Here is a 22,972-nt window from a genome sequence, read left to right as displayed (position 1 = left end):
ATTCATATATGAATACCCCCATTTCCAATTATAAACTAAAAAAATGCAAGAGTGAGGCAGATACCTGGTATGTTGCTTTCCTCAGGGCACCTTGTCCATATCCTCAAGCTACAGCCATCCAACAAAACAAAATCCTTGACTTAGTAGGGGCACCACCAATTACTATGTCTTCAATATTTCCTTAAGCAACATACCCATTTTGGAACTTAATTACAATTTTTTGTAGGTCATCCAAAAAGAACTACTACTGAAACGTACTCTAAGATTTGGATTTCATTCATTTACTTACCATACTGGATAGCTTTTAGTGGAAACCAGAAGAGTATCACAGAGTGGAAGAGGCCATTTAAACAATGAACCCAGAAAACCTAAGGAAAAACAAACATTCATGAGAACCATTTGCGATAAAACTAACTCTGTGAACTCTGACCTTCCTTTTCTCTTTCAGCTAGATTCAGAAAATGTGTTTTTCAAAGGGCCACCTCTAAGAGCTAACATCGCCAAGGCATTTTCTGCTTCACAGCTCTTCATGGGTCATTTATTTATTTTTTAGTTTCTGAAAAGATCTTCATTATCTTTCATTTTTAATTTCTTTAACAAAAATGTACAAAAATGCCTATTATGGTAAAAAATCCAAGTCAAAATAAATTATTTTTGCTATGTGCAAATCATAAAGATGAACTAAACATTATCATCAAAAATCTTAATTTATGTCTTTATTCTATTTTCTGGATCAATAGAGAAAAATAATAGATCCCAACACAACTACTTTAAATATATAGCTGAAAAAAGGGAGTTTTGTTGTCAATTTATATGCATTCTCTTTTTTAATCACACAAATATTTCTATAATTGTTTCTTTTAACTATATGTTAAAATACTTGTTAAAAATTACATATGGAAAATACATGAAACAATATGAACTTTACACTGTATATAAACATTAAGTAAGAAAAGATATTGTCTTATATTAAGTTTTATAACTAGATTTACTTTCACAAAGAATAATCTTCATTGTGTCAGCTTAAAGGCACGGAAATTAAGTTGCCTGCCTCAAAAAATGTTCCACCATGTCTCTAACTTCTTTGTTACTTTATTCAAATAGATAAGGTTTTATTATCTAATTTATGCCACAATACACTGCACATTTGAACTTATGTTACTCATTAACCTTTGTCTCTTCTTTTTGCTGTGTCATTGTCACAAGTTTTATTTGACAGAAAGCACAGGTGGGTGCAAGAAAATTAGACCTGTTTTTCCATTTTCCTGACCAATATATATTGTTACATGCTAATCCTTTAACCCCTGTCATGGCCCCATGAACTCTGACCCTTTTTACCATAACAAATCTACACATCATCATTCAGTGCAACAATGATTTCAAACCAATCCATCACACATCAACCATTCTGCCTTTACAGGTACTCTGTTTCCCCGAAAATAAGACCTAACCTGAAAAAAAGTCCTAGTATGATTTTTCAGGATGCTCATAATATAAGCCCTACCCCAAGAATAAGCCCTAGTAAAGTGGAACCCTGCCTTCCACCATTGTGCAGCAATTAGAAGATAACATGACTATTTGAACAGATGTAGATTGTTGTACATGAAAAAAATAAAACATCTCCTGAAAATAAGCTCTAATGCGGTTTTTGGAGCAAAAATTAATATAAGACCCTGTCTTATTTTCAGGGAAACATGATAGTTCATAGCCATTTAAACACAAAATGTAAAATAAAATCTAGAATATATAAAACAAACAAAAAGATCAAAAATATACAAATGAATTGCTGACACAACTCAGAAAATTTGAGTATTTTTCCAAAAATGCTGCATATCATTTAACTATAATCACCAAATCAGAATGTTGAAAAATTTATATAGTTGTCATATTAAATTTTTACATATTTGCTTGGGCATCACTGGCCTACAAGTAGTCTATACAATATTGATCAGTGTAACCTTTGTCAAACTGACAACTGGCTTAAAAATGAAGAAGTAAAGAACAACCCTACCTCATCTTTGAATAAAAATGTATGTTTGAAATTTGTTTTACCCTGTACACTACCCTAAAATCTGATGTATAAACATCCTCCTCCTCCTCATCAGAACTACTAAATATACAAATATATGCCACGTTCTTATTAAATATGGCATATATACTTCATATAACTTACTAGTAATTACAAATCCAGTGGTAGCCATAAAATATTTTATATTAGCGTAGCTGTGAATTTGTGCAAAATCTGAAGAAGGAATCCAACTTCAAATTCTAGAGGCTTTTTGCATGTGAGAATGACACATGCAAATACAGACTCCTTTTGCTAAAACTAACATAGTTTGTGTGGTATCTTCCTCTATGCTACCCAGAGAATTTTAATATCTTACTATAGAACGCCACTCACAATTAGCTTTGAAACAAAAACTGGCTTTCTAAGCAGCATTCCAGTCTTAATTTAGAAGCTTTGTATACTATACATACTTCTTCTAAAATATACTTCCATATGAAGATTAATAATGAAGTGAAAAATTCTCTATTTACTAAGACGTAAGTTGGATTTAGAGTTAATCCCATGTATAATCAGAAAGTGGTTTGAGGGATGGAGAGGTGTCTGCTGAAATTATTTATTTATTTATTTATTTATTTATTTATTTATTTATTTATTTATTTATTTATTTATTTATTTAATTTTATTTCTCCTTCAGCTGTTCTCTTCCTTGTCAAGTCCAACTCTAGAGATTTCCTCAATATTCAGGAGCAGCCTTTCGGAAGAACAAGGAGTTGCAATTGGGAAGAAGGGCTGAAAAAGCAACAGTGTGCATTCATTTTCTGCATACAGACATGATCTTTTGCAATTATTTTCAGCTGTTGGAGCTTAAAGGTAGCAGAAGAAGTTTAATTATTAATCCTATATTTGAAACTTTGGTAATTGTATACAGTGATTAAAAAAGAATGAAATGAACACATTATACATTTATAAAACTGCACACTTTCTTACCTTTGAGTTAAAATCCAGAGCGTTTTGAGAAGTCTTGTACAATTCAGGGTATTTTAGCATATTTTCTTTGCAGCAGGATCTCTCAAATATTCCCAGTGTCAGTGGGGGCATAGCAGTAAACATCTAAAGGTGCAAAATAAATATATATCCCATGAGATCAATTTGATGAAATATCTCTATATTTTAATTCAGAATACCAAAAGAAATAACATAAAATCTTACCACATTGTAAAGTCCTATGCACCATCTTTCAAACAGTATTTGTCCAGAAAATCCATTAACAAATGCAAACCATATCTGAAAAGATAATCAATAATTTTTAGATGTATTTGCTGTCATATCTTACAGTGCTTCATTAAATACATGTAATTTTAGTAAGATTTTAAAAAAGGATGATGAGTAATTGGGAATACATTTTATTATTAAAATTAAAAAGTTATTCTAAATAAGCGACATATCTAACAGAAAGGCTTTGAAGCTTAACTAGTCCTAGTTCCCCAAGTTTCCCTGTTGAGCAAGAAATCTCTGAGCTAGCATTGGGGCAGGAACAGAATGCTTGCATGGAGCTAGACCAAGTTAAGTCTCAAAGTCTTCCAATTAAGGCCTTTTCTGCCAAGCTGAGCCACAGTTAGATGTCTGTGGGGTGTCTGTAGATCAGGTATAACTGTAGGAATGAGGAATTATGAGAGGAGTAGTCTAAGAAATCAAAAGCTTCAATCCCTGGAGTGGATAGGATGTTTGATGGTTCAAACAGTCAGAGCTTCAGGAAATATTTCTTTAAAAAACTGCCAGTGGGGTCATCTGTTTTGGTACTATTTATTTATACATTTTATTTAAAATATTTATATCCCCTGATTCTCCATAATAGGAAACAAGGCACCTCACACCATTAAAATAATATTGAAAATGTAAAAGCAAAAAAGCACAACCCAGCAGCCACATTTGTAAGAATCCCTCTTAAAGGTAAAGTTTCCCCATGACAATTAGTCCAGTTGTGTCCAATTCTAAGGAGCAGTGCTCATCTCCATTGCCAAGCCATAGAGCCAGCGTTTGTCCATAGAACGTTTCCATGGTCATTCAGAAGATGGTCATAACTCGAAATTGTCGTAAGTCGAAGCACCATTTTCCATAGGAATGCATTGGAACACGATTAATCCGTTCCAGACGGGGAAAAAAATTACCAAAAAACAAAAATAAAAACTATTGAACAAAGGATTACCATGTTCTGTCAGACTTTTTCTTTCTAAGAAAAGATTGTCAAGGATAATTTCCACACTGAGGCAGAACAAAGCCTATGATAATCAACAGCCATACTTGACAGGTGTGCAAAATGCTGAATCATGCAGTATGGGATGATGCAATGTCCACACTGATTGGCTGTATGTAAATAGGCATGTGTATAACTGTGTGGACATGTGGAGAAAATGTATGGATCTCTTCTAATGAATGTTGTGCTGTCATGCTGCTGGTTTGTACTGCTAAACATCTGTATATATTGTAAATACACTTGGTGCTGAAGGAAGCTGTCTTTGTGTCATTCAACTGGACTGCCTGGACTGGGACAAAAACTCTGCTAACTTACACAAACAAGGGGTTATGGGCCCAGAAATGTCTGCCTTGCACCAGAGAAGCCGGTGAGTGCCAGAGGGTACCGAGGCCAGAGGAACCAGTCCAGAAGTGGAGAAAATCTAGTAAGGTGAGCATCCTGCCATTCAGAGCCCAGGAGGGATAAAGGACGGAGGACGGAGATAAAAAGTCAGTAAGATGCAGTCAGTTGGGGCAGCAGGAATAGGAGGATTCCCTCCCACAAAGCTAAATGAACGGAACTTGGTCAGTTGAAGCCAAAATGTTGCTAAGAAGGGAGGATTTGTGGAAGATTGTTTCCAATCTCCCCCCTGTCCTGAATGAGGAACAGATAAAGCAAAATGAGAAGGCTTTAACAATAGTTCTGTGGCTAGAGGACAGCCAATTAATAAATATGCATGGACTGACCTCAGCTGGTCAGTGCTGGCAAGTTCTGCACTGTGCCTATGTTCAGGACTCTGCTGACATCAAGGTTGCTCTGATGTGTAAATTATACAGAGCAAGACTTGACCATGATGGAATCATGTCAGAACACTTACAGCAGATGAGAAATCTGTTTGTGGAGCTTGAGCAGGGGGGCATGCAGTTCACAGAGAATCACAAAGTGTATGTGATACTGAGCAGTCTTCCAGAAGACTACGATGTGCTAGTAACAAGCCTTGAATCCATGCCAGAGAGGGACTTAACCCTGGAATATCTGACAGGCAGATTGTTGGAGGAAGAGGAAAAAAGGAATGAGAGGTTCCAAGTCAGAATGAGAGAAGACATCCCACAGCAGAGGAGAGCTGCTTCCAGGAGTGATGGAGAACAGACAGGAAAGGCTCATGCCGTAAGATGCTGTTTCAAGTGTGGATTGGAAAAGCATTTGCAAAGGAACTGCAGAGTAAAAGAACCTAGCTGGAGAAGTGGAGGCAAGAAGCAAGGGAGGATTTCTCTTGTACAGGCTTCTGATAAGGACTCCAAGGTCAAAACCTAGATTCTTGACAGTGGAGCTGTTTGCCGTTTGACTCATATATCAGACCTGTTTTCTTCCCTAGGTGCTTCGAAACACAGCTTTGTGAGCCTGGCAAATTGACAGAAATTGTCAGTAATGGGAGACGGAACAATTTATGTTCCAGGCTAGCAAAGGGAATTACATGCTGCATTGCATGTGCCCAATTTAGACTGTAATATCCTAAGTGTCTCATGTTTGGACAAGGAGAGTTTACAGTTACATTTGCTGGTAGCACATGTGTAATTAAGAAAGGGAACAGGGTGCCACACAGCAAAACTTGAAAATAATTTATATGTACTGAAGGGAAGAACACAAAACAAAGTAACACATGCTATAGTCAAAAGCACACCACCACATGACCAGTGTGCTCATTTGATGCACAGGATACTGGGTCATGCTAATTTCAGAGTGGTGGAAAAATGCAAAGGATGGCAAAAGGTTTGAAAATGAAACCCTGTAAGAATTTTCTGGATTGCAATGTATGCAGAGTTGCAAAATCAAAGGTCCAAAGTATAAGCAAGGAAAGTAACTGGCAAACACAGAGGCCTTTCCAGTTGGTCCATGCAGATATAATAGGGCCTCTAGCACCATCTATTGTTGTTGTTTAGTCGTTTAGTCATTTCTGACTCTTCGTGACCCCATGGACCAGAGCACACCAGGCCCTCAGGTCTTCGCCAACTATGGGAGGAGCTAAATATGTTTTAGTCTTGGTTGATGGCCACACAATGTTTCTCATTCTTTTTCTCATGAAAAATAAGGCAGAAGTGTCTCATCATTTCAGAGGATGGGTGAACTTTGTGGAAAGACGTTATGGGCAAAAGGTGGTCTAATTGCAGACAGATAGAGGGTCTGAATTCATGTCTGGAAAGTTGCAGACATGGCTGACAAAGATAGGGATACATCACAGAAAAACAAGTCCCTATTCTCCATTTCAGAATGTTGTGGCAGAACGCAGGAATGGAGTTACTCATAGTATATAACAGAAAGGGAAGGAGAACATAGCATCTTGAAATTTGGCCCTGGCCTTTTGGAACTATAGATGTGCTTATGTACTTCAAGACTTACTATGCTTTATTGATTTACTATTGAAGCATATATTACAAAAATAAGGACACATATAACATAAACTTCTTATCTGCTTTGTTTTAGTTATAGCCAGAATCCAATTGTGGATTTATGCTGGTGTAAGTATCAACCTTGAGCCGGCTACCTGGGATTGAACACAATTAAATGTAGGCTAGTGTAAATCCATTATATTATGTCATATCATTTTAAAAATCTATTAAAAGTCCATGCTTTTCACATAATCAATCAGAAATAAATATATCTATCCTGGATTGGGTTTTACAGATCAAATTGGAAAAAAAGAACCATATAAAACGTGATAACAATTATTATGGTAAAATGTTCCATTATTACCTCAATAATATAAAGGACAATATTCTTGTAGAAGCAGTATAAAATACATTTAGCAATTCTGCTGTAGTTCCAAGCACCATGGACCAAGAGTAAATTCTTCAAGTACTTGAACTATAAATAATAAAACAGAACAGGCTTATTTACAGGTTTGCAATAATTGGCTGTTTATCACTTAAAATCTTGTATCAGTGGAAAGATTTACCTGTGCTATTGAATAATCTGAAGAATTAGCTGCTTGTAGCCCTTCATTTCCACTAATACCAACACCTACATGTGCCGTCTGTATCATGCTAACATCATTTGCGCCATCACCAATTGCTAATGTTACCACTTTTACCTGTTTTTTAACCATTTCTACAACTTCAGATTTCTGAAGAGGTGAAACCCTATAAAAATGAAAAGAAAAGTTTTTATTTTTAAAAAACTACATTTAAAATTTTTATTTTTTTCTAAGCAAAACAAGAAGAAGTCACCGTTGCTATTGGACGGCTGCTTCTGATCACAAATATCTGAAATCCTTGGAAAGTATTTTGTTGATTGCTAATATACCGCAGAACAGTCTGTTCTGTGCTTGGTTCATTCTTCCCCACCACTTGCACAAGGGGAAATGTAGCGACTTTTAAGGTAACAGAATACCTGTTTAAAACAACAGGACAATCTCTGCCTTGTGTAACTGAAAACTGGACATAAGCAGGGCTCTATCAATATCAATATCTATACAGTAACTTCAGTTTATGCCACAAGTCTTTTTTTTTTCTAATTAACATGCCTTGTTCTTGTGGGGGTGCCATTCCTTAAATTGCTAAGCTGTTGATTTAATTTACAGTAGAGGGCAAACCCTCCTGGATGACACTGCTTCTTCTTTCTCATAGGTGCTAGAGAGCTTGCTTAAAGAGCCTTTCCTTAGGCCAATCATAATGACATGATGTAACCATTGTCCTATCTGAACTCTGCAAATTATCTGTACACTGTCAACTATCTGTGAGCTTGTAAGGTTAATAAAAGCACAGTCCTCCTGGGGGCAGGGCAGAGACTTCTCACTCTGCTTCCTCAGACTAATCGCCTATCAGGAGCACTGCTGGCAGACATCCCTGTGTGTGGATTACTTCTTTAACTTCTGTCGCTAAGAGACTATTTGCTATCCTAATTACTTGTGATCACAAAGCCCATCAGCCTTCTCATTTTGTGACCCCCAACAGTTCAAATTAACCGCCCAGACATGCTCTAGATGGATGATATTAACTAATAAAGAAAGAAAGAAATTGTTCACGCAGAAACATTCATAGAAACAAGAGAGACAGTGGTCAAATTGCTTTTGGACTGTTATGAAATCAGATTACATGACTAAATAACCCCTCCCTTTTCAAAGCCTTCCTGAGTGCAAAAATCTAGGTACCAGAGAAACTGCTCTTCCCTTCTATCTGGCATACTTGTTTTCTTAAGATGCAAAAGATTAAACTAGGCCAGGTATATTACATCACCTGCTGCCTGATGAACTACATCAGACAGCAGAGGAATAAAAAGTATTACAGACTCATTCATGGATAGGAATGTATTAGCAGCATTTCATCTCTCCCATTAATATTTTTCTTACATGAAGAGCAATGATGTGAAAAGGAGAGACTCTTTTATTTGCGGAAGCTCTCTGTTCAGGTCATACCCCCCCCCCCACTCCCAAAGAGAGAGGCGATTCTCCTCTTCAAAAAGACACTCTTCATACAAGACCAAAAAAAAGGGGGGGGGAAGTAACTGCAGAAACTAGTTGATTGTATAAATTCAATTAAAATGCTTCACAATATTATATCAATATTTTGTACAGAAGACAAAGCTTTTACCTGCAACAAATAACAGCTTTGCATGACAGAGACAAATCCAAGAAATACTGCCTCACACCAAATGTCAAGGCATACTTCAGAGTTTTACCATCGATAATAAGGGCAAAATCATTTTCCTTCCTCAAAGCATCACCAAGAGTGCTGCAGTGATGGCTTAATGTCTCTCTTGTTGCCTATAAAAGATCACACCAAAAATAGATATCACTTCACTTCTCTTTAATAGTTTTACATTACTTTAATATTTATATAAAAGTGTTCTATCTGTGTTACTAGTGTAGCTATCATATCAGCTAATATCGTAATTCAAACCAACCAATACTATAAAACAAGGTCAACAGAAATTAAGAACTGCAATCGCTTGTAGTAGTACAGTTTAAAAGGAAATTTTAGACAGATTATTAAAAATCAGCAATTCCACAACACGCAACCAAGCTCAGTGCCTATGTAAATAATACAAAAGTGATTTATCTGTCACCTAAAATACAAAAGAGTGGATGCTTGTGACACCCAATGTGATATTTAATGAAGGATTTACCATTTACAAATGAATGTTCCATTGAATCAAGTTCAATGCAACATGCAGCTGTTTCTTTCATTACATATAATTTAATTGGGAATACTACTGAGATTACAAAAAAGCAGCAAAATGGCCAGCTTTTAGACATATTTTGGAAAATGTGAATAATTATTTTTTAGAAAGTATAGGCATGGGATTTCTGCAATTCATGAACTACAGCCCCCAGAAGTCTGTAGGAATTCCCCGTCAGATGTTTTGGGACTGTTAATCAAGAGATCAAAGTCCTGAGTGTTGCTTCTAGTACTTAAGCTAATAAATCCAGACTCCAGCAGCTACTTTCATCCTGTGGAGAAGATGAGGGAATAGATGGGCAGGGCTAAATCCTGTAGGAGTTTGCAAGAGATTAGGGATATGGTAGTCTCTGCCCATTAGGCAGGAAGCCTCTTAAAAAACCTACTAGACCCATAATCTTTTGTAGCTCTCATGGACATTAGACTATCCATTTCCTCTGTCTTCTTCAAGGGACAAAAATAGCCACCAAAGTCTGAATTCATTAGTTTAAGAACTTGAAAGCACTGTCAGGACTTTGATTTCTTGATTAGTACCTCCAGAAGTCTGGCTGGGGAATCTCTGCACACTTCTGGCAGCTGTAGCCCATGAATTTTGAAAATCCCATCCCTAGAAACTGAACATAAATTTAAGATAGGCTAACCAGGACTCTGGAGAACATGGTTTGAATCCCCACTTGGCCATGGAAACCCACTGGAGCAATGGAACTGGTAAAACTACTCCTTAAATACTTATCTTGAAAGCTCTATTAGAGTCACTATATGTTTATTCTGACTTGATGGCACAGGACACAAAGAGTTTATGTTGTCGTACTACAACCATCTCCCTGGGACTGAACTCTGCTCAGTTCCTCAAGTTTCAATTATGGTTATATTTCCTTCTTTTATACATTAACTACTTGTAAAACAACAATACAGTACTATTAATTAAATAAAAATAATAGATAGTAAACACAACCACTATTTTATAATTCCATGCTCTCAGAATACTTCACAGACATAATCTCAGTAACTCTTATAACTATCTTGTAAGGTAAGCTAATTACTACCCTTTTCCCCGGAAAATGACCTAACCTGAAAATAAGCCTTAATATGATTTTTCAGGATGCTCATAATATAAGCCGTACCCCAAAAATAAGCACTAGTTGAGAGAAACCCTGCCCTCCACCATTGTGCATCATTGTGCAGCAACCAGAAAATGACATGACTGTAAAATAAAACATCCCCTGAAAATAAGCCCTAATGCGTTTTCGGAGCAAAAAATTATATAAGACCCTGTCTTATTTTTGGGGAAATATGGCATCCCCAAACTATCTCACAGAGGTACAATATGAAGACTGATATCTGACCCTGCCATCTGCTAAACTACTGTAACTGTTTCCATTATCTCTATTATTCGCGTTGTTCCAGCTGTATATTTTCCATGACATTCCGTAACTCAATAATGCCCTCTAATGGGCATATATGGATTAACAGAATGTGAATATTGCTTGAATCACAGAACTCATATGCACTATTGAGTTTGTTCTCCATGTATCGTTTTTTTTACAGCATCAACTTCAACTGGAATGGTAAATAGAATAAACATTGGGAATATGGAGACGAAAGCTGGATACAGCAAGAGGCTTTTTCATATTTCCACAGGTACAGACTAGAGACGGAACTCTCCCTTTCAGGTCCATCCCCTTGACATCTGCTTCTGGGAAACAAACGAGTACAGTACCAGGTTGTTCCTGGCCTACTATGTAGAATTGTAGACTGTCAGCTGTGCTACATAGAAAATATGAACCACAATTTTTCTTCTACATCATACATAGCCATGAGAATTACTTCTAGTGATGGAACATTCAGATAAAAAGAAATCTCAGACTCATAATTCAGCAAAAAAAATCCTCAGGCCAAATTGTGGGACTGAAAGCAGTCAAACAGCAGGAGGTAGATCAGCCCTATTACCTCCATGCTGTTTCTTTGCACCCTCTGAAAAGCACCCAGCTTCACCTTTGTGTGTCACAAAGATTCCCTGCAACTCGCAAGGGTGCATGGGGAACAGGTTTCAACAAAGGCTGTCCTGTCCTTAGTTGCTTCCCTGAAGAGTAGGAATCTGGTCTTCTTTAAAGGACAACATACAGCATAACAATAGAATGTTAGATTGTACTTACATCAAGAGAGCCTTCATTTATTACTAGTAGTCCCATGTTCTTTCTCAAGAGTTTACATGAGTGTCCTAGTTTTGTAAAAAGATTTTGCGTTAAGAGTGTAGTCAATGTCATTCTTTTGAATATAAGCTAAGATGAAATATTACACCATTAACATTAAAAGACAAGAATGTTGTGAGAAAGCTAAAATGCATTTTTAGCATTCTTTCATTTACTCGGTAGAAGAGCACATACACATCTATGCTCCCATTTGTGTAGAAAAACTGTTTTCAGTTTTCAAAGTATAACTAATATGAAAAGGATCCCTCCTCCTTCCTTCAAATTGTAAAGCAGCAGGAAATAGCAGTCATAACATCTGAAAAAACTAAAGTTCGGAAATTCTTTAAAATCTAGTAAGCCTCAAAAGGTAGAGAAATGCTTCTAAATTTGTTTATGATTTCTAAGATTCCTAAATATAAGAGCTAGTTCTTTTTAAAATGATAGGATGAATTAAATACTGTAAAAAGCTGTTGCTAAAATTTCCATGCTCTTAAAACATCTGGTAAGATGTCTAAGCAAAACCCCAGCAGAGGGGAGGTTAATAAAGATTTGTTGTTCTTTAGTCGTTCAGTCATGTCTGACTCTTCGTGACCCCATGGACCAGAGCACGCCAGGCCCTCCTGACTTCCACTGCCTCCCAGAGTTGGGTCAAATTCATGTTGGTAGCTTCGATGACATTGTCCAACCATCTCATCTTCTATTGTGCCCTTCTCCTCTTGCCTTCACACTTTCCCATCATCAGAGTCTTTTCCAGGGAGTCTTCTCTTCTCATGAGATGGCCAAAGTATTGGAGCCTCAGCTTCAGGATCTGTCCTTCCAGTGAGCACTAATGATTGATTTCCTTCAGAATGGATAGGTCTGTTCTTCCTGCAGTCCAGGGGACTCTCAAGAGTCTTCTCCAGCACCACAATTCAAAAGCATCAATTCTTCGGTGGTCAGCTTTCTTTATGGTCCAGCTCTCACTTACGTACATTGCTACTGGACAAACCATAGCTTTGACTATGCGGACCTTTGTCGGCAAGGTGATGTCTCTGCTTTTTGAGATGCTGTTGAGGTTTGTCATCAGTTTCAAATTAAAATATCAAGGTGTCTTTTAATTTTGTGGCTGCCGTCACCATCTGCAGTGATCATAGAGCCCAAGAAGGTAAAATCTGTCACTGCCTCCATAGCTTCCTCTTCTATTTGCCACGAGGTGATGGGGTCAGTGGCCATGATCTTAGTTTTTTTGATGTTGAGCTTCAGACCATTTTTTGCACTCTCCTCTTTCACCCTCATTAAGAGGTTCTTTAACTCTTCCTCACTTTCTGCCATCAGAGTGGTATAATCTGCATATCTGAGGTTGTTGATATTTCTTCCGAAAATCCTAATTCCATTTTGGGATTTCTCCAGTCCAGCCTTTCGCATGATGCATTCTGCATATAATTTAAATAAGCAGGGAGACAATATACTATCTTGTCGTACTCGTTGCCCAATTTTGAACCAATCAGTTGTTCCATATCCAGCTCTAACTGTTGCTTCCTGTCCCACATACAGATTTCTCAGGAGATAGATAAGGTGGTCAGTGCCTGACCACAGTTTGCTGTAGTCCACACAATGAAAGGCTTTCGCGTAGTCAATAAAGATAGGATCAATTTAAACCAAATCCTTGAGATTATTGGACCTGTTTGTAACATGACACAGCCTGGTTGTAAGGTAGGAAAGGATTGCAGCTTGCTTACTGAAGGAGGGAGACTTAGAGCGGTCATCCTATCCAGTACATCTGTATGATATTGGAAGGGCTAGGGTATATGTGTGTGCATGCGTGTCCCATGTACGCACTTACCTATGTTTATGTAGTGTATTGTTTGTTTTTTCATTGTATAGTGGGGTAAAAGTCCACTGTACTGTTGCTTTACCAAAAATACAATGTAACATTCAACTTACCACCATGTTTTATGCTATTATTGTATTGTACTATATTTCACTATGTTTTCCACCGTACTTTATGGTATTTTGGTTTGCACTTTTTAATTTTTCAATGCCATCTTATTTTGTTATTTTATTGTTTCTGTCTAGTTGTTGTAAACCACCCAGAGTGACCTTGGCTGTCAGATGTGTGGAATAATAATAATTAATACTAAGTAGTAGTAGTAGTAGTAGTAGTAGTAGTAGTAGTAGTAGTAGTAGTAGTGGTGGTGGTGGTGGTGGTGGTAGTAGTAGTAGTAGTAGTAGTAGTAGTAGTAGTAGTAGTAGTAGTAGTTCTAACTGTGATTCTCTGTATCACTATCTGAAATTTCATTGGGGTTGACTCCTTTCAGATCTCCTTTCACATAAGCCACCATCCTGGTACAGTAAAATAACAGGAATAATAGTCATTGCCCCTGTATTTTCTTGGTATCATTATTAGAGCATCTTTTTCTAGTAAAGTCACTACCTCTTCTTTGAGTGCATTTGATGGGTTGGTGACTTTAATATGTCTTGCTGGAGGAAGTCTGTCAAATTCTGTCCATAACCATGAGCCATAATGGTTAAAACCCATGTATCAGAGATGGTGGTGCACCAGGCATTCATAAATGTTGCATTTTCTTGTACTGAAGCAGCTGAGATTTGGAATGAGTAAAAATAATGCTTGCACTTCTGGTGTTGATTAAGTTACAAAGGTACTGTGGTGCTGGAGGAGACTCTTGAGAGTCCCCTGGACTGCAAAGAGAACAGACCTATCCATTTTGAAGGAAATAAAGAGGGTCAAGAGGAGAAGGGGATGGCAGAGGACAAGATGGTTGGACAGTGTCATCGAAACTACCAACTTGAATTTGACCCAACTCCGGGAGGCAGTGGAAGACAGGAGGGCCTGGCGTGCTCTGGTCCATGGGGTCACAAAGAGCCGGACGTGACTGAACGACTAAACAACAACTGTTTATTTTTCTTATAAATACATGCAATAATCTATGTAGAAGATGACAGCTTGTATTTACAGTATTTGGTATAGGTAATTACTACTACAGTGGTGCCTCGTTTAACGAGTGCCCCGTTTAACGAAAAAATCGCATAGCGATGGCTTTGTTGCCATCGCTTTTGCGATCGCACAACGATCTTGCCTATGGGGAAAAATCGCTTTGCGATTTTTTCCCATAGGCACCATTTTCCCCCAGCTGAGCGGCGGGAGCTTTGAAGCCCCGCTGCTCAGCTGGGGGAAAATGTCGGCAGTGGGCTGCGGCCTCGGAAGGACCCCGAAGCCACTGTCCCCTGCCGACAATTCCCTTCCGAGCTCTCAAAGGGCCCCCTCCGATATTGGAGAAAGCCCTTTGAGAGCTCAGAAGGCTCTCAGCGGCGGCGGGGGGAAGGGTACCGGGGTGTCGAAGGCTTCCAGGCCTTTGCCTGGAAGCCTTGCGGACACCCCACCCACCCTGTCCCCGCTGCCGGCTGCCTCCCCACGCCGCCTACCCCGGCCGTTCTCAGACGCCTGGAAGTCCGAGAACGGCTGGGGAAAGTGGCGCGGGGAGGCTTCAAGCATCGGGGACAGGCTGGGGGGTGGACCGGGGAGCTTGAAGCCTCTCCGCGCCGCCTACCCTGGCCGTTCTCGGACTTCCAGAAGTCTGGGAACAGCCTGGGTAAGCAGCGCAGGGAGGCTTCAAGCTTCCCGATCCACCCCCCCCAGCCTGTCCCCGCCGCTTAAAGCCTCCTTGCGCTGCCTACCCAGCCCGTTCTCGGACACCTAGGTGTCCGAGAACGGGCTGGGTAGGCGGTGCGGTGAGGCCACCGGCATCGGAGACAGGCTGGGGGGTGGACCGGGGAGCTTGAAGCCTCTCCGCGCCGCCTACCCCGGCCATTCTCGGACTTCCAGAAGTCCGGGAACAGCCTGGGTAAGCAGCGCGGGGAGGTTTCAAGCTTCCCGATTCACCCCCCAGCCTGTCCCCGCCGCTTAAAGCCTCCTTGCGCCGCCTACCCAGCCCGTTCTCGGACATCTAGGTGTCCGAGAACGGGCTGGGTAGGCGGCGGGGGGAGGCTACTGGCATCGGAGACAGGCTGGAGGGTGGACCGGGGAGCTTGAAGCCTCTCCGCGCTGCTTACCCAGGCCGTTCCCGGACTTTTGGAAGTCCGAGAACGGCCGGGGTAGGCGGCACAAGGAGGCTTTAAGCGGCGGGGACAGGCTGGGGGGTGCATCGGGAAGCTTGAAGCCTCCCTGCGTTGCTTACCCAGGCTGTTCCTGGACTTCTGGAAGTCCGAGAACGGCCGGGGTAGGTGGCGCGGAGAGGCTTCAAGCTCCCCGGTCCACCCCCCAGCCTGTCTCCGATGCCGGTAGCGTCCCCGCGCCGCCTACCCAGGCCGTTCTCGGACACCTAGGTGTCCGAGAACGGGCTGGGTAGGCGGCGCAAGGAGGCTTTAAGCAGCGGGGACAGGCTGGGGGGTGAATCGGGAAGCTTGAAGCCTCCCCGCGCTGCTTACTCAGGCCGTTCCCGGACTTCCAGACACCTAGGTGTCTGAGAACGGCCGGGGTAGGCGGCGCGGAGAGGCTTCAAGCTCCCCGATCCACCCCCCAGCCTGTCTCCGCCGCTTAAAGGGTAACCGGCTGTTGGTGGGATCCAAGCCCGGGATGCCTGAAAGGCATCCCAATCCCACCACCCTCCCCCCGCAGCTTGGATCCGAGCCGCAGCGGCTACCCCAGCCATGGCCGGACTCTAGGGAGTCCAGCCATGGCTGAGGTAGCCGCCATGGGTCAGATCCAAGCCGCGGGGGGGGGAGGGAAAAAAACGGATAATCCGTTCCAATTGGAACGGATTAACCGGTTTTCAATGCATTCCTATGGGAAATGGTGCTTCACATAACGATGTTTTCACATAACGTTTTTTTTTCTGGAACCAATTAACATCGTTATGCGAGGCACCACTGTACTATGTTTTCTGATGCTATGCATTTAGATTCATTATTTTTGCTGGTGTTTTCTTTTTATGCAAGTCTTTTTCCTGGAATCACTTACACGACTTTGTCTGTCAGGACAGATACCTAATCAGATTTTGTCTTCCGGCGTTGTTTTTTTTTTAAATCAGTTATTTGAAAAATAAATTATGCTTCAATTGTTATATGCTGAGAAAATGTAGATGAAGTCAGAAAAAATTAACACCTTAAACACCATGGACTTCTTGCTAAGAGATATATGCATCTTTTCAATTATTTCTTATGAATATTTGGAACCTTGAAAAAAATGTTATATGCAGACTTACATCTAACATATTACCTATATTAATAGCAGTTTCTTGCTTATCTCCAGTAAGTATCCAAATTTTGATATCTGCTTTCATTAGAGTTTCTATTGTTTCAGGCACTTGGTCTTGTAACTTATCTTCTATGGCTGTAGCTCCAAGTAGCTGAAGATTCTTTGGAAAAAAAAACCAGAAAATTAGAGCATAATCCTAAATGGCAAGATGGCCAATATTCATCTAAACCAAAGGCAGCATAGGTACAGTAGTACTGAATCCAAATCCCTTGAAGACTAAGGATGTTGGGAATTATTTAGGATCATCCTCACACAATCCTAGATTTATACTATCACTGCCACTGTGTCCCTGAGCTCTAGAAGGTTTGGATCTGACGCAATTTGGTTTTTGCTTCTCCCTGCCTCTTCCTACCCTCTTTTACTGACACATCTTAGTCAGGAGGTTACTCTGTTACCAGATCTCTGATATCAGCCAGCACAATAGACATGCCTAATCCTAACCTCTACAGCTAGCACATCTATAAATTAGGACTGCACTGACAATTAGCTAGGTCTTTCTGACCGTATCACCTACCCTAGAAATAGTTATGCATTTTCAGGAAGCTCACTCTTCTCCTATTTTCAATTTATTATGGGACTTGGGATGTCTTTCCAGCAGTAACATTTCTTAAGAGAGGGGGAGGAATGGAGGAAAAAAAATGCCTTGTTTGGGGAAGACTTCAATATTTTTCCAGGGCTGGGCAGTTACTGCAGGTGTATAGCAGAAAATCAAACCACAGTACCCAAGCTCAAAGAGAAACAACATACAAAAGTATTCCTTCCACAGAGCTTAACATTTTACAGTGAAAAGTGTCTTGCTTCAAATTAATACTATGTTCTTTTTGGTTTTCTTAAGATTAGGTTTTTGTTTTTAAAACTGAGCAATTTCAAAGTACAACAGTAAACATACCGTATTTTTCGCACCATAAGACACACTTTTTTCCCACAAAACAGGGGGGTGGAAAGTCTGTGCGTCTTATGGAGCGAAGAAAACTGATTATATTTTCCTGTTTTCTTCTCCTAAAAAATTGGTGCGTCTTATGGAAAGGTGCGTCTTATGGAGCGAAAAATATCACATAGCTTTCAAAACAAATTGACAATATGGAAAAACACAGCAAATATCACCTACTCTTTCAATTAGTTCATAACTCTCTTCCAGTTTTAGAGTTCTGTTCTGAATAGAAGCTGCAGCTCTTTGATAGACATTTAACCATTCTTGATAGTCATTTTCTGAAATCTCAGCAACAGCAAAACAAAGTGTTCTCAAGCCTAAAGAAATAAATGACATACAGTACTCAATAAATTCTCAGTTTCTTTATCATTTTACAATTTTATATCCATATGATATTTCGAAGAATTTTAAAAATATCAATTTTAATTTGAGTTTGCAGTAGGATTAAGAACATGTCCAGATAAATGCTTCTGGAATCCTTAAAATGCCACAGACATTTTATCGCACGTTGTAAGCTAGAAAGGTGGACAATTTCAGTAAGCACAAAGAAGTAGTGTGTAGATCAGAAATGATATGTATCTCTTTAAAGACAGAAACAACGATAAAAGACCTACATAGAACAATACCAGATCCGGTCTGCCTGTTTCATTCTTTATAGGTAACTAGGCTCACAGGAATTAAAGGAGTTTATTTCCTAAACTCACAGCTCACCATCCTGAAAAGTATTGTATCTCAAGAGTATGGTACTAAGCCAAGATAAAATGTATAAAAAAGCAATAAATCATAGAAAAATAAAGGCTATTCAATGAACAGACCTGAACTCAATTATACAGAAAGAGACATAAACATAATGGGCTACCTAGCATAATATTCTGATTTAACTGGAGATGAAAAAAGGGTATTTGAACCAAGGTAATTACAATTATTGGAAAGAAAAACTATTGCAAGCCTATTGTATACAGACTGTGCACTTTTCAGAAATAAGAGCCAACTGCCAAGCATGATTATAAAGAGCAATCATCAATTTGCTACTCTTAAAGAATCAGAGTTGCAAATTTCAAGCACAGTAATAGTTGAGTATGTCTGGTGGTTCTAGATTACCAATCAAAATAGTCTTGCTTACATTTCAAACTCTGCTAAGATTCTGCACTCATCTTCCTTTGATAATTGCTGCATCAAACTGCAACAGCGACCACCAGATGATACACATTCAAAGCATAACTGTTATCCTTATCTATTTGCTACCTACTGTTACATTAAATAATGCTTACCTTCAGTAGCAAATAGCTCTAAATGTTTCAAGGTAATTTCCTTGTATCTTGAGTTTTCAGCCAGCCGTTCATAAATTACTGTGTCCTATAAAGGCATATAACAAATTGAAGCATAATTTATTTTTGAAATACCTGATTTAAAAAACCAACAAGGCTGGAAGACAAAGGCTGATTAGGTATCTGTGCTGACGGACAAAGTCTTCTAAGTGATTCCAGGAAAAATAGATTGCTTACTTGTAATTTTTTTTCTTTGAACAGCCACCTCTGCATTCACACGTATGGAGGCAGCACCTGTGTAGAGCCATAGTTTGAACATTTCTAGATCTGGAAAGTTTGGGCAGTAGCCCTTCTCTCCCTTTCTATAAAATGTGTGTGAGCTGGCTATATCTCAGTTCAGAATCTGAATACTGTATAGCAGAAAGGAAATAGAAAACTGCATAGGCTGAAGAAGGTAGAAAGGAAGGATATGTGAATCTACTTATGACCATATGAAGAACAACAGGTTGCTTATTGTAATTTGGTTCTGCTATGAACTCACACTAATAGGATTTACTGTACTGCACCTTCATAGAACGTTCTGGAATCTTTCCTAGCTGAGACACAGTATTTTTGAGGTAGCTCTCTCGTCTCTACTACATACATCTAACTCCTTTCCCTCCATTTCCCTCACTTCTGAATCTGCCAGCATAGCTGGCAGCACAGTACTACATGAGATGAGATTCTGATACAACTTTACAGAAGAAGGAAATATTTGGGTGGAGGACCACTTTATTGTTTTGCAAAACAATACAGTGGACCCTCTACTTACGGAATTAATCCGTATTGGAACGGTGGCTGCAAGTCGAAAAGTCTGTAGGTCGAATCTCCATTGACCTACAATGCATTGAAAACCGATTAATCCCATAACCAGTGGTTTTTATTCTATTTTTGTTCCATTTTGGTTTTTTTCTGGTCTGTAAGTCGATTCTCCGGCTGCAAGTCGAATCTAAATTTTGCGGCCAGAGAAGTCTGTAACTCGAAAAGTCTGTAAGTCGAGCCGTCTGTAAGTCGAGGGTCCACTGTATATTGTGAGTCAACATGAACAGCACAAAGCTCACTGGCTACCAGGAAGGCTATTTTTGAGGACAGTAGTAAGAAATCAGTTGTGGCTACAGGACCAAAGGGCTTGTTTGCAGGATGTCTAAGTACTGCAGGAAGATTCCAGACTGGAGCTTTGAGAAGATTAGGGAACATTGTTTTGTTGAATCTTCACAAGGACCCTTTTATCAGGGAGAAGGGAAGAAAGGCACATGCCAGCTATCCTGGTGGAGAAAGGCATCACCCAGGGATCTATGGTGCAGTCTTCCTGTGGAACAGAACATGTGGCACTGGGTGTTGTGAGCCATAACAAACAGATTCAGATGTCTCGTCTGCTTCACTTCAGGAAGCGGAGCTGGGGTGTTTGGGAATGGAGCTGCCACGGCTTGAAAATTTTAATAGCCCAGAAGATGGACTGCTGTTGCCAAGATTTTTTTTACAGCACCAGGACCAAATGTGCTTTGTCAGTATACTTAGAAGCAGACTTTATTCTACCTTAATTGTGATGCAGTACATTACTGTATTGTTGTCTGTTGCGATTTGCCAATATGATAGTTTGGTAAGCTCCTGAAAGTACAAAATGCCTTAATGACAGCAAGCAACTGTAACTGAACTAATAGATGTTATCCTAATGGACCATCTAATAACATTCAAATAAACTGCTTAATTATGGCACCCTCTGTCAGTTGTACCTAGAATCAGTGGCTGGGGTATTTGATAGCTCCTATAGTGGCTAGGGTACTTATAAACTCCACAGTGATCTGCTCCCATTGTGATCCACTTCCACAGCCAGATGAGAAAGAGAAATTGTTTCGATTTCAATGAGAACACAGAGTATGAATACAGTGATAGCACATACACAGTCAGGCATCCTCTCAAGGGTCTGACAAAACCATTTGTTGGAACACTCATTCCATAGGGAGAAGCATGGAAGCTCTCCAGGAAACTCCAGAATTTACTCTGGATATCATGGAATCTGGTATTAGTAATTAACATGAGGCCAAATTTGTTGAGCAAAGTTAGCATCATGCAAAGGGATGTGCTCTTGATGAACGGATAATCAGATAGCCATCAAGGTACAGATACATCATCATGTCTTTCATTCACAGATATATTGCAATGACTGCCATATGATTTATGAAGACTTTGGGGGCTGTGGATAATCCAAAAGGGAGGACTGTAAACTAGTATGTTCTTTTATTGTAAAATAGAGAAACCACCTTTAGAAAGAGCAGATGGTTATGCAAGAAGTAGGCATCTTGCACAATGACAGACATGAACTAGTCCTCCTTTTGTAGGAGTAAGAAAATACTATGGAGGGATGAATGAATTTATACCTCTGAGGTCTACAACTATGCATAGCACTTGATCTGTGTTGGGGATGGTGAAGTACCTCAGAATGAAGTACCTCAACTGGAACTTGATAAATCTTTATGTGGGTGGCTAAAGAAATTTCCTATAAGTGTTCTGGTGAGAGAGAAATTGTTTGGAAGACATTGATGTGGGGAAGATGGTGAAATTATACAGCACAATCTGTACTTACAAAGCTATACATAAGAGAGTACTTTGTGCACAACTCTCAATTCTCTTTGCCACAATAATGATGATCTGGCAAATCACTCTGTAAGTAAGCAACTCCAGTCGGTCTATTACTAGTGGTTCAAACTCAAGCTTCATTAATTGGGAGACAATGAAGAAAAGACCTCAGAGTGGAGATAACCCTGCCTCAACAAGATGGCAAAGGGGAATAACCCAAATTGCTAGTTGGCTCCTTCCTAAAGACAGGGAATGTGTGGCAGAAACACCCACACATACCACATTTTCATTAATACACACAGGCAAGCCAACATTAAGGAAGAACGTATCGCTTGGCAAACTATAGATCTGCACTGGCACCATTTCTATCATATTGCTTCACAGGTTATCATTGACAAAGAAATTTATCACCAAAATGTACATTAAAGAACAAATAACTTACAGCGCCTTTGCAGTATAGTCGCAATTTTCCTGTAGGTGTGCGGACAATGACAGACATTCTTTTCCTAGCACTGAAACAGAGGCACATTTGATTTCAAACAGTATTTTGAGTACCCAGCTTGCTGAGGGGGCAAAGTGTAGCTTGTATAATTAAGCTGTAAACCACTCAGAAAGTAATTTAAGCAGTAAGGGGCCATATATAAGTAGCACACTTTACTAAAGGAAAAATCCCTTCAGAATTAACATATATATCATGATAGTTACATGTTAGTTCACTGTATCTTGAAATGGAATGAAAAAAAAATTTAACAGATGCAAATAATGTGTGTGTGTGTGTGTGTGTGTGGGAAAAGTTATTTAAAACATTAAATCTTATTTATTTATTTATTTATTTATTTATTTATTTATTTATTTATTTATTTATTTATTTATTTATTTATTTATTTATTTATTTATTTACAATATTTTTTAGCCGCACCATTACCAGTGGCTTCTGGGTGGCGTACAACATTAAAACTTAAAAACATTTTAAAAGACAATATAAAATATCATATATTAAAACCGATCCAAGCACCCTGTCCACATCCTCAGGTCACAACAACTGGAACTCATCCAATAAATTATAACATAAGTCCGGAGCACTGGACACAACCATAGGCTCTGCATCAACAGTGGAGTCCAAATCTCTGCAAATCTGAGCAATTTTTCCCTCAAAGTGTGTAACAAATTCGTTACAGCGAGCCACTGAATCTCCCATTCCTACCGCCCATATTTAACCATTGCAATGTTTACAACATATGAAAATATACATCCTGTCTTCTTTCTCCAGTAAGCACAAGGAAGCACACATACTCT

The 22,972-nt window shown here is 39.4% G+C and overlaps 1 protein-coding gene across 5 annotated transcripts in view; it reads right to left on the bottom strand.

The window, feature by feature from the left end:
* Nucleotides 1–22,972, bottom strand: part of ATP8A1 (ATPase phospholipid transporting 8A1) — a 138,870-nt gene that overhangs the window by 24,314 nt on the left and 91,584 nt on the right. For all 5 annotated transcript variants that reach the window (XM_078393978.1, XM_078393979.1, XM_020786218.3 and 2 more), the window contains 11 exons: nt 22,119–22,188; nt 19,064–19,148; nt 17,970–18,109; nt 16,823–16,961; nt 11,572–11,636; nt 8,828–9,000; nt 7,195–7,378; nt 6,993–7,103; nt 3,218–3,292; nt 2,996–3,118; nt 290–368 (listed from right to left, as the gene is read on the bottom strand). In XM_078393978.1, the coding sequence (XP_078250104.1) occupies nt 290–368; nt 2,996–3,118; nt 3,218–3,292; nt 6,993–7,103; nt 7,195–7,378; nt 8,828–9,000; nt 11,572–11,636; nt 16,823–16,961; nt 17,970–18,109; nt 19,064–19,148; nt 22,119–22,188 (1,244 nt within the window). The remainder of the gene's footprint in view (nt 1–289; nt 369–2,995; nt 3,119–3,217; nt 3,293–6,992; nt 7,104–7,194; nt 7,379–8,827; nt 9,001–11,571; nt 11,637–16,822; nt 16,962–17,969; nt 18,110–19,063; nt 19,149–22,118; nt 22,189–22,972) is intronic.

This window comes from Pogona vitticeps, chromosome 5 (assembly GCF_051106095.1).
Source record: "Pogona vitticeps strain Pit_001003342236 chromosome 5, PviZW2.1, whole genome shotgun sequence".
In the NCBI taxonomy this organism is placed as follows: Eukaryota; Metazoa; Chordata; class Lepidosauria; order Squamata; family Agamidae; genus Pogona; species Pogona vitticeps.
Note: the sequence above shows the minus strand (reverse complement) of the source record. Positions and strands in the feature narration are given on the sequence as shown.